The following is a 15100-nucleotide window of genomic DNA, read 5'->3' on the forward strand; positions in this document are numbered from 1 at the left end:
GCAATAATAGAAACTAAAAAATATTATAAATTCTAATTTATAAAATTAAAAGGGGGAAGAATGTCCCTCTCGATCTATATATATAGAGAGAGAGATGCCAACTTGCTCTGTTTAATGGGAAACTTTTTTCTAGTGGTAGCAAAATTTATGTTTTGTTTCTTGGTTTATGCAGATATACAATTATTTAATTATTAAATTTCATATAAAATTATTTTTTAAGCCACTACGTTTGTATAATTCGAAATTTCGTGTTAAACACAATTTCATTCCAGTTATCTAGTGGTAAGCATTTTAAATTTAACCAAAATTATCCAAACGTTTGCAAGTTTTGGTCTTTAACTTTCCACCACTTAATAAAATATTTCTGAGAAATCTTAGCAGTTGGCATCCCTTCACATAGACATCATTTCTTAAAAATATAACGGACGCCTATAACGCTAATCAATAATTTATGCGTAATACATTTATCTAAATATTTAGGAAATGATTACTTACAATCAAGGAAAAAAATCTTACCACTTAAATAGTTGAATGAATTAAAACCTATCTGAAAAAGCTGTAACCTATCAAATTAGATTATAAAATTCCAAAATAGACTATAAATATTTATTTTCTTGAATTAAATTTTGAAATAACAACTAGAACGAGCAGAATTTTTCATAGGAGCGTGAACACCTAACAACTTACAATTACGTCTGTCTTTATTTTTTAAAATAGAGGGGTGTACTACCAGACAGAGGCACCTCCCATTTTTAGTATTTCACACTTTTGTGGAGGTGATTCCCACCATGGATGACAAATATTTCCTGTTTTGGAAGAATTTACGCTAATTTACAGCAGGGGTTCTTTTTGAAATCTATTCAACAGATCCCGAAAACGTTTTTCAAAGAGATTTTAACCCCTGATGAAACTGAAGATTTACAAGCATGAGACATCCTATGGATTTCACATTTCTCTGTCCTCTGGTCATCACCAAAGATCTATCTCTGCCTGAAGGGGTTCCCTGATTAATTGCCTAATCTTGTAATGTGATACGAAGAGAAGGAACAAATTCTTTTCTCTTTGCTTGTGGTAGTGAAAAAATAAAGAAAATAAAAATTTATTCAGGGATCATGGATTCTCTGCATTCTGGTCTTTCTCTTATCTTTTCTTGTTTAAGAATGGGGGACTTCTTTAAAAGAAAGAGTAAAGTTACAGTGGGATGCACTATGGGAGGTCTCACTTTCCTTTAGATAAGGAGAAAAAGTTTCTTTACATTTCTCACCCACTTTTGAACATCCTAAAATTCGTTCGTTCGCCTTTCATTTTCTTTTAGTCTCTTATATTTTTACTCAATTTTTTCATATAGATAAATATTTTAAATTTAAGGATTCAGCTTCTTTATTATAGTTTAATTTTAACGTATAGTATTTTCAAATATACATAAATAATATCAAATAATCTAAGTCAAAAACATTTTTTTAAGTAAATTATTTTAAACTGAAATGAATATCAAAGTAAACTATTCTAAATAAAAATCAATAAATATTTTTAGGATTTTTTTCTTTTTTTATTATTGAAAAGTACATGATTTTAAATAAATACGTTATGCATTGCCGAGGAAGAAGAAATTTGATATATCGATATATTTACTACTCAAAAACTATAACATCATACATAGCACAGGCTATATAAACCTTTGAAACATGGCATAACTTGCATTAATACATAATAATAACATACATTCTTAATGATAGTACATATTCTGTACTTTTGTAATAGAAAATATTTTATTTAGTTAATTATTTTATTTTTATATATAACCATGATTGTGCGTTCTAAAATAATCACACTATCACTTATATACAAAACTCACTTTCTGTTGTTAATTTTTTACAAACATGAAATTAAAGTGAAGCAGCATGTAACGGTTTAATTATAAATTAAGTTTATTATTAATTCAGAACTTTAAATTGTTTTACATTAAACACATTAAATGTATAGAATATTTTTGATTGATTATTATGAATAAAATAATAATGTAAAATAAAATAAACACTACGTTTTTCAAAGGAGTGGAAACAAACCGATTTTGACACAAAAAGCGAAATAGTTGAATTAATATTAATAATAAATGCGGTAGATAATAAGAAATCTTTTATTAATTCATGGAGAGCTGTCTCAGGTTTCTCAACATTCTAGGAGATAGAAAAAAAAGAGTTTTTTGTTATTTTTATTAATTACTAATTTCGTTAATATACTGAATTAACCTTTTGTATTCTCCATAAAAATTGGTTAAAGTTCGATATTTCTTTTTTACGTGAATATTAACTTGACACCCACAGTGAAAATATTTTTATTAAAAATTTAAAAAGCATATTCGGAAACATTACATAACACCCGGAAAGTTTGAAAATAAAATTAGGTTATATTTTATAGATTTGAAAGGGGGGAAAATAGCTTGTGGGTCAGGAAATTTTTAAAATGAAATTTTAAAAATGAAATACCAGGAATTATTTTAATTTTCCTCTAAAATCGAAAAATACTTGATTAGTCTTAAAAAACATTCACAGAGTTAATTGAAAAATTTTGATTTCCACCAGATTCTCTGCAAAAAGTGTTAAATTTTGCAGTTATATACATTTATTTATTTTTGTAAACTTTACTTTAGTTTTCTTTAAGAAAAATATTTTATTTATTTATATTGATCTTCTTAATTATATTTAAGGAGCATCCAAAAATATAAGTACTTAGGGCCTCTGAGGTTCTTAATCCGGCCCTGGTGATAACTTAAATTCTTTCTATTACAGCTTTGACTTGTTGTAAAGCAATGATAAGCTACATTTTCGAAAATTTTAAATGCATTTGAAATTATATATGCGGTCAAAAGACTTTTAGTAAAAGGATTTTGATGAAAATTGAATGGGAATTATTTAGGAAATTTTCTAAAATTAAAAATATTTTAATTGAAATGTATCAAAAAGTTAGCAACGAGAGTAATAATTATTAAAAATTAAGCATTATTCTTTAAATTATGATTTTATAATTAAAATTTTGCTTTTGCCGAAATCGTCGTAAATATAACAGCAGAAAGGACAAAGATATTTTTTACAGTTACTTATTTTAGTATTTATCGTGAATGTATTCATGAACATTAACAAATTATATTTAACCTGAATTGTTTGACGCTTGTCACCTACTTTGTTTTGCGATTAGCGGTTCCCTTTCATACTTCACTCCCCCAGTGACAAAAAGAGTCCCTCAAAAGACGATGTCTTCTTTTCGAGCCCACATGAAATGGTTAAATGTTGTATACTTTACTTTAATTCCCCCTCTAACTAACTATCTCTCTCTCTCTCTCTCTCTCTCTATATATATATATATATATATATATATATATATATATATATATATATATACATATATATATATATATATATATATATATATATATATATATATATATATATATATATATATATATATATATATATATATATATATATATATATATATATATATATATATATATATATATATATATATATATATATATATATATATATATATATACATATATAAATTTAAAAAAAACACTTAATAAAATTTTTAAGTAAAAAAATCGTTGATGTTGATCGATTTTGCGCCTTTTTGAAATAATGCGCCCATGGCATACGCCATACTTGCCATACCCTAGATACGCCACTGCTGACGCATCAACATGTAATGCTAATTGTGCGTTAGGATCAGGGTGAAAGAGTAAAGTTGCGTTAGCGATCTGTTCAGTGCCGTAACTTCACCCCTCGGGGCCCTGGGGCAAAAATTTTTGGCGGGGGCCCTTTCAAAAACTTTCAGTACTCCATCTCTAATCGTCATTTTCGCTATTTATGTATTATGTTAGCGAATATGTTTATGAAAACAAGTTATTTGTTCGCATATAAAATGGATAACAAAACATTGTAAGTTTTCCACGTGGCAAAATACAAAATTTCAGCGAAATCGATTAATCCTGAGAAATTAAATTTTAAAAAAGTCGTACTTATAAAACTCAATTTCTCAAGAACTAATCAACCAATTTCGCTCAAATTTTGTATTTTCCATGTGGAATTAGATACTTTAAAATGATACAAAAAAATGCCTTACGATTCAAAAGTTTTCAGACTATTATTGTCCCGTAGTGGACTGATCGTTAAGACTCGGCTCCCAGCAGATCACCGAAGTCAAGCATCACTGGCTGCCGTCAGTGTGCGGGTGTGTGACCACTTGGATCAGTCTGCGTAGGGACGAGGGTGAGCGGTATTGGTCCTCGTTAAACTGTTCTACCATAAAGTGCTCGACTTCGCGTGCAGGTCGCCGGGCTACCGAACCGGGGGTGCCATCCTCTCTGCAGAGGATCAAACCTCAAGGGATGCTTCGCAGACCGTCGCCAATAGCCTATTGTGTAGCACTAGTGCGACGTAAATGATCAACAACATCAGACTATTATTAAATAAAAAATAATAAATATTTACTAAAAGTTATTTTTTGCATGGAATTATCTTTAGATAAAAGAATTTTATAATAGTGTGCAAAAATTTTTCAATTCCCTTAGCATTTGGGGGTCCAAACTTTGGATAGCCCACCCGACCCAACTATTGGGGCCATATTTCCCAGATTACAGCTACCTCCTATATTACGGGGGTTAGAAAATCGAATCTGTTGAACAAAAGTTATATTTATTCAGGGAAAGTATGTTTTTGTGTCTGATTGCGTAACTTAAAATAAAATATCGTGCACTAATTAATTTGCATATTTGAAGTCACACCCTCGAATTATTAAGATGGAGGCCTAGAACGTGAAGATCCGATCATTAAATCAAAAGTTATTCAGGGTGGTACGTTTTTTGTTCACTGCACATAAATGTTACCAATTTACGGCTACTCACCGAGGAAATATGACTAGGGGGGGGGAAGCTATTCATGTTGTCTCCTCTTGTCTCGCATGTCCACAGTAGCTTCCTTTTCCTCTAAATATAATGCTAATCATAAAATACCAATTTTATAAACCTGTTGAATCCGGTTACTATACCGTTAGAAAGGTCTTTTCAAGACAAAGCCATTATAATAATAAAAATTATTTTTTAGTTTCAAATCTAAAAGTTTTGACCGCGTTATGGAAACTGAAGGAATTATAGACTTTTTTTTCTATCGGCATATATATCCAAATTTTAAAAAGTCCTAATTGAAAAAATATACAGAAATTCTTTCTATACATACATCGATTAACAAAAAACAAAGTTCCTTTACTCCAATATGGACAGGTCCCTAGAAAATATAGCTATATTTTGAAAAGAATTCGTTCTTGAATATTTGGCCTATGTATTCATGACGCCTTGTAATCATATCGATGGTTCAAAACTAAAACGACACTTCTGCACTCACTTCTCATTCAAATAACATGAGAAGATAATGCAGAAGTGTCGTTTTAGTTTTGAACCAACGATATGTGGCAAAATTGTGACGAAGGGCATTATATATATTTTTTTAATGAAAGAAAAATGAGAAAAGCATATTTGCTAATTTAAAAAAAAAATTCTTTTTAATGATTTCTCATGGCAATGAATTTTAATTGCTACGGATTTCTAAGCTGATGTTCATAGCTTTTTTATTAAATTAAATGCGTTTTTTTTATTAAATTAAATATGATTTTTTTTAGATAAAATAAAGATTACATTTCATTTTTTAATGAAAACAAAGTTGTTGAAAACCCTAAAAATTCGAAGTTCAAATTTAAAAAATTTAAAGGTCTTAATAATTTAAAAAATATAAAATAAGAACAAAATTCATGCACACAATAAACAGTAAAATTATCAATTAAAGTACAATGCAAATTAAATTTTATATACGAACATAAAGAAAAGCAATTTTTATGTTACCATTCTTATAAAAGAATTCTAACAGTATATAAATATAAAATTTAAATGTATTAAATGAGTTAATGCAAACATTTACTTACCTCCTTATAAATAAATTTACATTTGGTTTTCTTGTTTTCCAAAGAAAATTTTTATTAAGAATGGGAATTATTGATATCACGATTTATGTTTGAAAAAATGAAGTTGCAAATAATTTTAAAAACTCTTAATTAAAGTTAAATTTCAAAAATTGAAAAAAACAAAAGGTAACAGAATTTATATCTGAATTAAAAATGGTTAATTTAAATGACGCAATTAAATGGGTTAAAAACTGGAATTTAACTGCAACGTTTTACGTTTGTCTCAGAAAAAATCTCTTGACAAAATGACCTAAGTAAATGTTAACAAGAGTCATCCCCTTGGATCCCTTAAAAGCTTACATCCGTTTTCCTAGAACATCTAGATAATTGCTAGTTTCAGACAACTTAAGGGACATATAGACGGTACTGTAAATATATGACATTTTATAAAAGCACAAAAGAGCCCAGGGTCATAAAAATGATTTAGGCAATTTAAGGAAGGAAAAGGTCATTTTCCCATGGTGTAAGAGGAGATGGCTATTTTTTGAGGAGTCAGATAACTGTGGGTCAACTCTGTGGGGGATATAAAGGTTTTAACACCTTCATACCACCCACAGTCAAAAGATGCTTTCAAATATATCTATTAGTCTCAGTGTAGAATGCATTTTTCAGGATGCAAAACAGTGGTGCTTATTTTAGTTTTCTAAACACTTGTTATGTTTTTTTATGATGTGCTCTTCTTCTCTTTTCGTGTTTTTGTTTTAAATTTTTTTAATAAATTAAAAGTTGTAATATGTAGTAAAAAATTTAAACAAAACCGAAGCATTTTTCTTGGGGGGGGGGGAGATTTCTATTTCAATTTGAAAAATAGCTATTAAATTGGGAAAAAAGTAGTTTCTTTTTCTGAAATTCTCAATTCTGTTTTACTTTATTGTAGCGAATTTCAAAATTTCAGAAGGGGAGGCTAAAGTTTTCGATTTGGAAAATAGCTTTAAAGTAAATATAAATTTTACTCGACTTTATTCTTGCGAATGTCTGATATTCAGAATGGGTGAAGTATATTCTTCACCCCCTCACTTTAAGAAGAAAATAAAATTTTCTTTTTTAAAAATAGCTTCAAAGTTTTTTTTTTTTTTTTTTTTTTTTTTTTTTTAAACAATTTTACTGGACTTTATTATTTCAAATTGTCTAAATTTCTGAAGATACTAAAAACATTTTAGCCCCCCTTACTTTATATCAGAAGAAATTAGAGTTTTCTATCCCCTTACTATAATTTAAGAGGAAAATGAAGTTTTCTATTTGGAAAATATCGTCGAAGTTATGAAACAAAACAATTTTTTTCCTCTAAAATTTTCAACTTGCTTTTATTTCAGAAGAAAATAATACTTTCTATTTGGAAAATAGATTCAAAGATGACATTTTTTTTTTTTAGTTACCAATTTTTATTATTTTTGAGCACTTTGAAATTTCAGAAGGGGCGAAACACTATGTTCGCCCCCTCATTACTATTTCGGAAGTAAATAGAGTAAAAATTGGAAATAAAATACTTTTTCTACTTTTACTTTACTTTTCCAAAAGTCAAAAAGCATATTAATCGCCCATAACTGAATAACTTGATGTATATCTTCAAAGCTGAAAAAGAATAGCTTTTTTTTCCCTCTAAAATTACCTACTTTACTAGACTTCGTCTTGGCGAATAACTAAATATCAAAAGAGGCAAGGCACATAAATGTTAGAGGAATATAAAGTTTTCTATTTCAAAAATAGCTTCAAAATTGAAATTTTTTTTTCTTTTTAAATTACTGATTTTACTTGACTTTATTTTTGTGAGTGTCTAAATTTCAGGAGGGACGAAACGTATCGTTTGCCCCGTCATCTAAATTTTAGAGGGGCCCTCTGCCTCCCCCTGGTTGGCACGCCACTGGGTCTGACGCAATCAACTACATGCAGCTGTGGCCTTTCCCCTTCTCTGCAAAGCGTGTTTGTTCTTTTAAGAAAGGGAAATATTTTGTGAAAAGGTGTTTTACCGTTTTTTACCCTTCCCTTTGTGTTATAGTGGGTACGCAATTACAAAAAAGACAATTTTCATCAACTCTATCCTAACACAATTTCTTTCCTACATATATACAGGGCCGGATTTAAGCTTGGCGGGGCCCTAATCTACTGAAAATGATGGGGCCCTTTTAAGTTCAATTCTATTTCTATACACCTAAAGTAAACTGTCGTATTTTTTATTGCTGAATTATATTATTAAAAATTTGATAATATTGCTTGATTGTTAAATATATTGGTTGTGATGGGACTATAATGTGGAGCCTTTCTATTATTGCGCATATTTTTTGAACGAGGAAAAAAACAGAAACTCATTTTAAGAACGTACATCATAAGCACATTTTAAGCATCGAGTAAAGATTTGGCATGTTAGAAGAACCATTATATGTTTAACAGAGTTTTTTTTTCTTGAAATTCTGAATATATGTTATTTAGAATTTTAAATGATAAATTTTTTTTTTTTGAAATTTTTTTTTAAAATAGTTTGTTTTTTATCTTTTATTTATTTATTTATTTTTTTAACGTTGCATTTCGCTTTGCTACTCTATGACTTAGAAACATGAAATTATGAAAGTGTGTCAAAAATAAGCAAGGAGTTAGAAAGAACATAAGAAAATACAGTTTGATTATTAGTTTTATTTTTTTTTATAACCGCCGTTGAACAACCGACTTAATTTTGAGTTTACGACTACAAATGTTTAACTCCGTATAATATTGAATAATAATCTTATAATTTTGAACTCAATCCAGAAGACAAAAGAACTGGATCAGTACCCAGAGATATTGATTTGTTGTGAGAACTTAGAGGACTTTGTGACCACGGCAGATTTAACATGCACCAGTCACCATTTTATACATGGGTATTCTTCGGCCGGCTGGATTCGAAATCCCATTCTCACGAACACGAGTTCAACACCCTACTATAACTGCCAAATTATTAGTTTATTTTACAATAGTCATTGAACAGCCAACCCAATTTCGAGTTTACGACTACTAATGTTCAACTTATTAGACTTCTAATTTTAAACTCAATTCAGAACACAAGGGAACTCCAGGATCAAGCATTGGAAGAAATTTTTGTCTTGGAGGGGGACGTTTTGATGGAACTGACCAGCATTTAAGTTAGATTATGAGGAAAACCACAAAAGCTTTCCACTGTCAGTCTGACAACTAGGGGACTCTAACCTATGATCCGTGTACCACTGAGGATATTTTACTTCGTCACAGTGGCTGGTGTAAGCCGGGTGTAGAATTCGTATCGATCAGTCAACACTGTGATTCGAACTCAGTACCCTTGAGTCCATCTTCACTGGGTAATAACTCTGCAGGAGGTACCAATTTTATTGATTTGCCAAATTTTAGTCATCTTCAAAATGTAAATAGAAATTCAATCGTAATTTTGGTAGAATAAAAATATGGAAATAAACCGTTTTTCCTCTCAATCTGCAATGATTAATCAAAAGCAACCGTGAGGGTTAGTGTGCAAAATGAACAGGGTTTGTAGCTTTCTAGTTTTTTAAATACTTGTTAAATTATTAGTTTTTAACATGCATACTTTAAAAAAAAAAAGAAATACATTTTACAGTATTAAGAAATAATAATTAAAAACTGTCATCAGCTGGAATAGAACCCGCAATCTCACAGTTTTGTGTTAGATTTCATAATCATCAGCCCCAAATATACACACCTGCCTTGCGGATATTTTATTATTATTATCATTTTTTTTTTAAATTTAATAAACGAAGTCAATTGGATACTTGACATTCTTGAACTGGATACTTTAAATGCTTGACATTCGTTATTACAGAATGAAAAGCTTTGAAAGACAAATATTAGTTAATGTTTAATATTTAATTAAAGAAAAAACATAACCCGTATTGAAATCTAACGAATTGTCCCTGATAAATTTTGTGGCAGTAAAAAAAATTGAAGCCTGATACATGTCCGGATTTTTGAAACACTTTCTAGTTTTACTATTTAATCAAATTGGTTTCGATGTCTTTCATCCCGTCTGTCTGATTAGTGATTCAGCATATTTCGATATCATTTTTGATTCGTTCTTACTTAATATTAATTTGTTTGCGACAATTAATTTGTATAACTTCTTTACTACATTTTTGGGAGGAGTTTAAAAGTATAATATTGAGGGCATTAACTGAAGTTAAATTGGCTTTTTTTGTATGCCTCTTTTACTTACATCATCCACACACCCACACGCGACTGACTGCTTCTTAGAAACAGATATTAAATAGTCTCTTGATCAAATGATGGGACGAAATTTGCCTTTTAAAAAAATCAAAAAACTTTTCTACCTTTTAAAATTGTTTATTTTTAAAGAATTTATTAATATTCAAAATGTTTAAAAGATGTGTTCCTTTTCATTGACAACACAGTTTCATATTTTATCTAGCCATTTATTTATATTTTTTAAACTTATTCTTTATTTGTTTTTATTTTATTTGTTTTTATTTTATTAAATTAAATGCACAGATTTAAAATAAAAACAAATCTGCCAAAATTTTATAAATAGTTTCAATTTGCAATTTTAAGAAGTTACTTCAACTTTGCTTTAAAAATTTGAAATCCTTATAAATTAAAAAATTTAGATGCCTTATTAACTTTAAACACATAATAACAACAAAAATCAGGGAGTTAAAAATAGAAACAAGTATGATCAATAAACAATAAAATCATAAGCTAACTAAATAAATGAATTTTGTGTACCAAATATCCTATTTTACAAATTAAACATAATTCATATTTCGGAGATACATGGAAAATTTGGTCAGACAGGCATGTTTGAACAATATTTTTTACATATATATTTATACATTTGTTTGCTGATGATCACTTGATTTCAATGCTCTATCAAGCAATATCACATGTTGCTTCTGTCTATTAGCAGTAAGTAAAATTAAAGTAAAACCACATCTGTTATTTCAATTTCATCCAAAATAGACCAAATCAAGAATTTTGACAGATAGGCCTGTCAAAAAAGAAGGAATTGAATAGTGGCCCACCATTTAAATAAAGAAAGAAAGGAGTTCACGGATTCATGTACGATTAATTTGGAAAATAACAAATTAAAATCAATTGCAATAATTAAGTAAAATAAACAATTAAGCTAGTTAAAACATTTAGGATAACTAAAAGGAAAAAAAGCTTTTATAATAAATTGGAAAAAATATATTTTGCAAAAAAGAAAAGTTAAAATTAAACGAGAAGCTCTTTAACGACAATGAGACACAACGGAAATCTCGAAACAGTGTGACCCTAAACGAGATTCTCTCACAGCCCTAGAAATTTTTGCCCAGAAATCAGACAAAAGGGTGTTTCTGTGGAGAAGGACAAAAGAGCCCACAGCAATTTAAAGAAGCTGAAAACATTTCCACAGTGTAAAATTAAGGCAGCTATTTGACTACTCCATGGAGTCTATAACCGCTATAAATATAGAGTACCGCTTTTTAGGATCCATGAACTACTCCCATCACTGGTAGCTACGAAAGCTACAGGATATTTTCAACAGTCAAAAGGCCTTTTTATTGCTCTTTTGGTTAGAAAAGTGAAGAGTAACAATTATTTTATATTTGTAAACAATTCTATTAGATTTTGAAAAGCGTTCGCCAATGTAAAAAAGAAAAAAAAATTATTTTAGTCTTCAGAGGGCTCCAGCTCCGAATAAAACTTTAAAAAAAGAAGGAAAAAGTTGGATCTTGGGGCCCTTGTCATGTCGGGGCCCCAAGCTACAGCTTATTTAGCTTATACGTAAATCCGGCCCTGCATATATATAATTAGAGTGCTTTATTTTGAAAAAAAAAGTCTCTTCATATGGGGCCCCCTTGACCGTCGGGGCCCCGGGGCGGTGCCCCGGCTGTCCCGGCGTAGTTACGGCCCTGGATCTGTTGCTTTGAATCCTCGAAAGCTTTTATGGAATCTTCTGTCCAATGAATAACTGATTTATCAGACTTTTTACTGCCTTTTAGATAATTGCATAATAAGGCCTGTGTGCTAGCTGCTTGAGGTATATTTCGACGATAGTAATTTAAAAGACCTAAATATCGTCTTAATTCTTTTACCGTGCTCGGTAGCTTAAAATTTAAAATAGGTTTGATTCTTTCGGGAAGCGGTTTAATACCCTCACTGTTAATCAAATATCCTAAGAATGATAGTTCTTTCGATCCAAGCACACACTTAGCAATATTTACTCGTATGCCATATTCCGAAAGCCTTTTACAGACCATTTCCAAATGCTCACAATATTCTTTTTTTGAAGTACTAAAAATTAATATGTCGTCCAAATAAGCAAAAGCAAAATCAAAACCATATAAGACTTCGTTCATAAACCTTTGGAAAGTTTGTGCCGCGCAAGAAAGTCCAAAAGGCATATATAAAAATTCGAAGAGTCCAAAGGGTGTTGTAATTGCGGTTTTTGGGACGTCATCCGGGTGAACCGGAATTTGGTTATACGCACGAGTTAAGTCAATTTTAGAAAAAATTTGTTTACTATGTAAATTCTGAGAGAAGTCTTGTATATGCGGTAATGGATATCTGTCTTTTTCAGTTAGGCGATTTAATGCCCTATAGTCACCCGTTGGTCGAAAATCTCCATTTGGTTTTGGCACCATGTGCAAAGGATTCGACCAATTAGATTTACTGGGGCGACAAATACCCTGCTCCATCATTATTTGAAATTCCTTCTTTGCGATTACTAATTGTTTAGGATTAAGACGTCGTGGTCGTGCGAAAACAGGTTGGCCTCTCGTTATAATTTTATGAACAGTGTTATGTTTTGGTTTATTTGAACCTGGATGTGGTTGTAAAATTTCTTTGTACTTATTTAAAATTTCATGAAATGCCATGTCTTTAGAAATCAATGTCACGCTTTTTCCAGAATAACGAATAATAGATCCTTGATTTTTTAAGTTAGTTATAGAATCTCTTAAGCAAGAATTTTTTTAATCTATCAATAAACCAAAATGTTTTAGAAAATCTGCGCCGATTATAGGTTTGCTAACATTAGCTATTATAAACGTCCATTTGAAATCGCGACGTAAATTTAAATCAAGAGAAATTACTTTGGTGCCATATGTTTTGATAGGCGAATTATTAGCTGAATATAAAACCATAGAGGGTGAGGAATTAAATGTTAGGTTTGACGAATACGGCAGTACGCAAACATCGCTTCCGCTGTCTATTAAATAATGACGTCGAGTTTTCGGATCATGTATAAAAAGACGACTAGATCCCTGATTCCGGAAATCACATTGCGCCACATGTGATTTCTTCATTAGTTTTCCGAAAATTTACATGGTTGATTACATTTCTTTGCTTTATTTCCAAATTTTTGATGATACCAACATAGCTCAGTTTGCTCACGACGCGGAGTTTGCGAACGATACCTACCTTGCGAAAAATGGCGCGAGCGATAGCGCGGTTGACGTTCGTTAGCTGCCGTAAGTCGGCTAACTTGTTCAGTAAGTGCGGCTATTTGTCCTTTCAATTCTGCAATTTCGGATACGTCATTTTTGACTGCGTGTACCTCTTTAGATGTATTGGGGGAAATATCTAAAATCTTGTCAGCCATTAAACTCAGCTTATCTAGGTTACCCTCAGAAATGCTAATGATTGCTTGAGCTGATTCAGGGAGACGCTGAATCCATAGTGTTTTTAAAAATTCGTCCGATAATTTTTTGTCTGCGAGATTGCGCATTTTACGCAGTAAGTGTGATGGTTTGTCATCTCCCAATACGAGCTCTGAAAGTAAAGCTTTGATCCTTTTCTGCTCCGAATCAGAAAATTCCGAAATTAGGCGAGTTTTGAGGGCGTTATACTTATCCTCTGCTGGTGGATTTAATACAATATCACTAACATATGATAGTGTTTCCGAATTTAAGGTTGAAATGATGTGAAAATATTTTGTGCGGTCACATACTATTCGTGAAACGGAAAATTGTGCTTCAACGTTTACGAACCATAATTCTGGAGCTTTCTCCCAAAAGGCGGGTAACTTAATTCCTACCGCATGCACTTCCGGTATTTCTACCGGCAAAGGACTATTTTCCGTAGACATTACGTTAAATAAAAACGAATGGAATATTAAAACTATCTAATTAAATAATGATATTGAAAAATTTCAAGCCCGTATGACAGAAAATCAGACAGAAAGACTAACTCCACTTACTTGCGTTTGGAAGGTATGTTGAGTATCCAAATATCCATGGGTCACCACTGAAGTGTTTTGGTATGCTGCATCCGATAAACAATAATAAATAAATGCAACATTGTAAATCACTACATAAATATATTCACATTATTTGTACATGCTTAAAAAACATAGTTGATCGTACACATGTGTTTTTTTTGTATCACTGTTCACAGAGAGAGTAGAAGTGGAAGTGAAAGTTTATATTTCCTACGAAGATTGCAGTTAAAGTTTTTGTTGCACGCCTTGATCTAGATGGCGCTGCAAATTAAACAAACTAAAAATCTTAAATTTCCGCCATCACATTATTAAAGTTCCTATAAGAAGCGAATTGTACTTCAGAGCTACACATAGCGCGAAAGACACAAAATTTGAATCTTTACAGAGATTGAATAAAGCAAAAACAATTTTTACTTTTGTCGCAAAAAAATAATATATAATCACATGTTGAATTAACCACACAGCAAATATGCTCAACTGTCATCAGTTTGATAATATTTACCTGTCTATTTGGGTGTTCTTTTTTTTTAATTCATTCTAAAGGGAAAAATTTTTTCATTAAATATTGTACATATGAGGATAATATTTAGAAAATTGAATAATCAAAAACAAAGAGAAAGCGAAATAAGAACTGCACAAGAGAAAGGACACTTAAGCAAAGGCAAGGAGAATGGAAAGAGCTGGCGGACCAGTGCAAAAACGTAGCCAAAGCGCGAATTCCTTAGCCTTGAAAACTAATCCAGTGCCAAAGTAAAACACCTCCTTCTTCTTTGTACATTCGCTTCACTGAGAAAGTATTTATAAGTTAAATACATTTAAACATAAAAAACTTCTAATGCGTGTTTCAAGATAAACTTTTCTTACTATACAACATTTATTTATTTTTGTACGCTC

The 15100-nt window shown here is 30.6% G+C and overlaps 1 protein-coding gene across 1 annotated transcript in view; it reads right to left on the reverse strand.

Moving 5' to 3' along the window:
• LOC107454877 (LIM domain kinase 1) overlaps positions 1-14384 on the reverse strand; it is a 58845-nt gene extending 44461 nt beyond the window's left edge. Inside the window, exon 1 of the mRNA XM_087159973.1 lies at positions 14186-14384. Coding sequence (XP_087016099.1) covers positions 14186-14223 — 38 coding nt within the window. The 5' untranslated portion in view covers positions 14224-14384. The remainder of the gene's footprint in view (positions 1-14185) is intronic.
• Between the last annotated feature and the right edge of the window lie 716 nt (positions 14385-15100).

This window comes from Parasteatoda tepidariorum, chromosome 3, assembly GCF_982258835.1.
Source record: "Parasteatoda tepidariorum strain Cologne lab strain chromosome 3, Ptep-v5.0, whole genome shotgun sequence".
Classification (NCBI taxonomy): domain Eukaryota; kingdom Metazoa; phylum Arthropoda; class Arachnida; order Araneae; family Theridiidae; genus Parasteatoda; species Parasteatoda tepidariorum.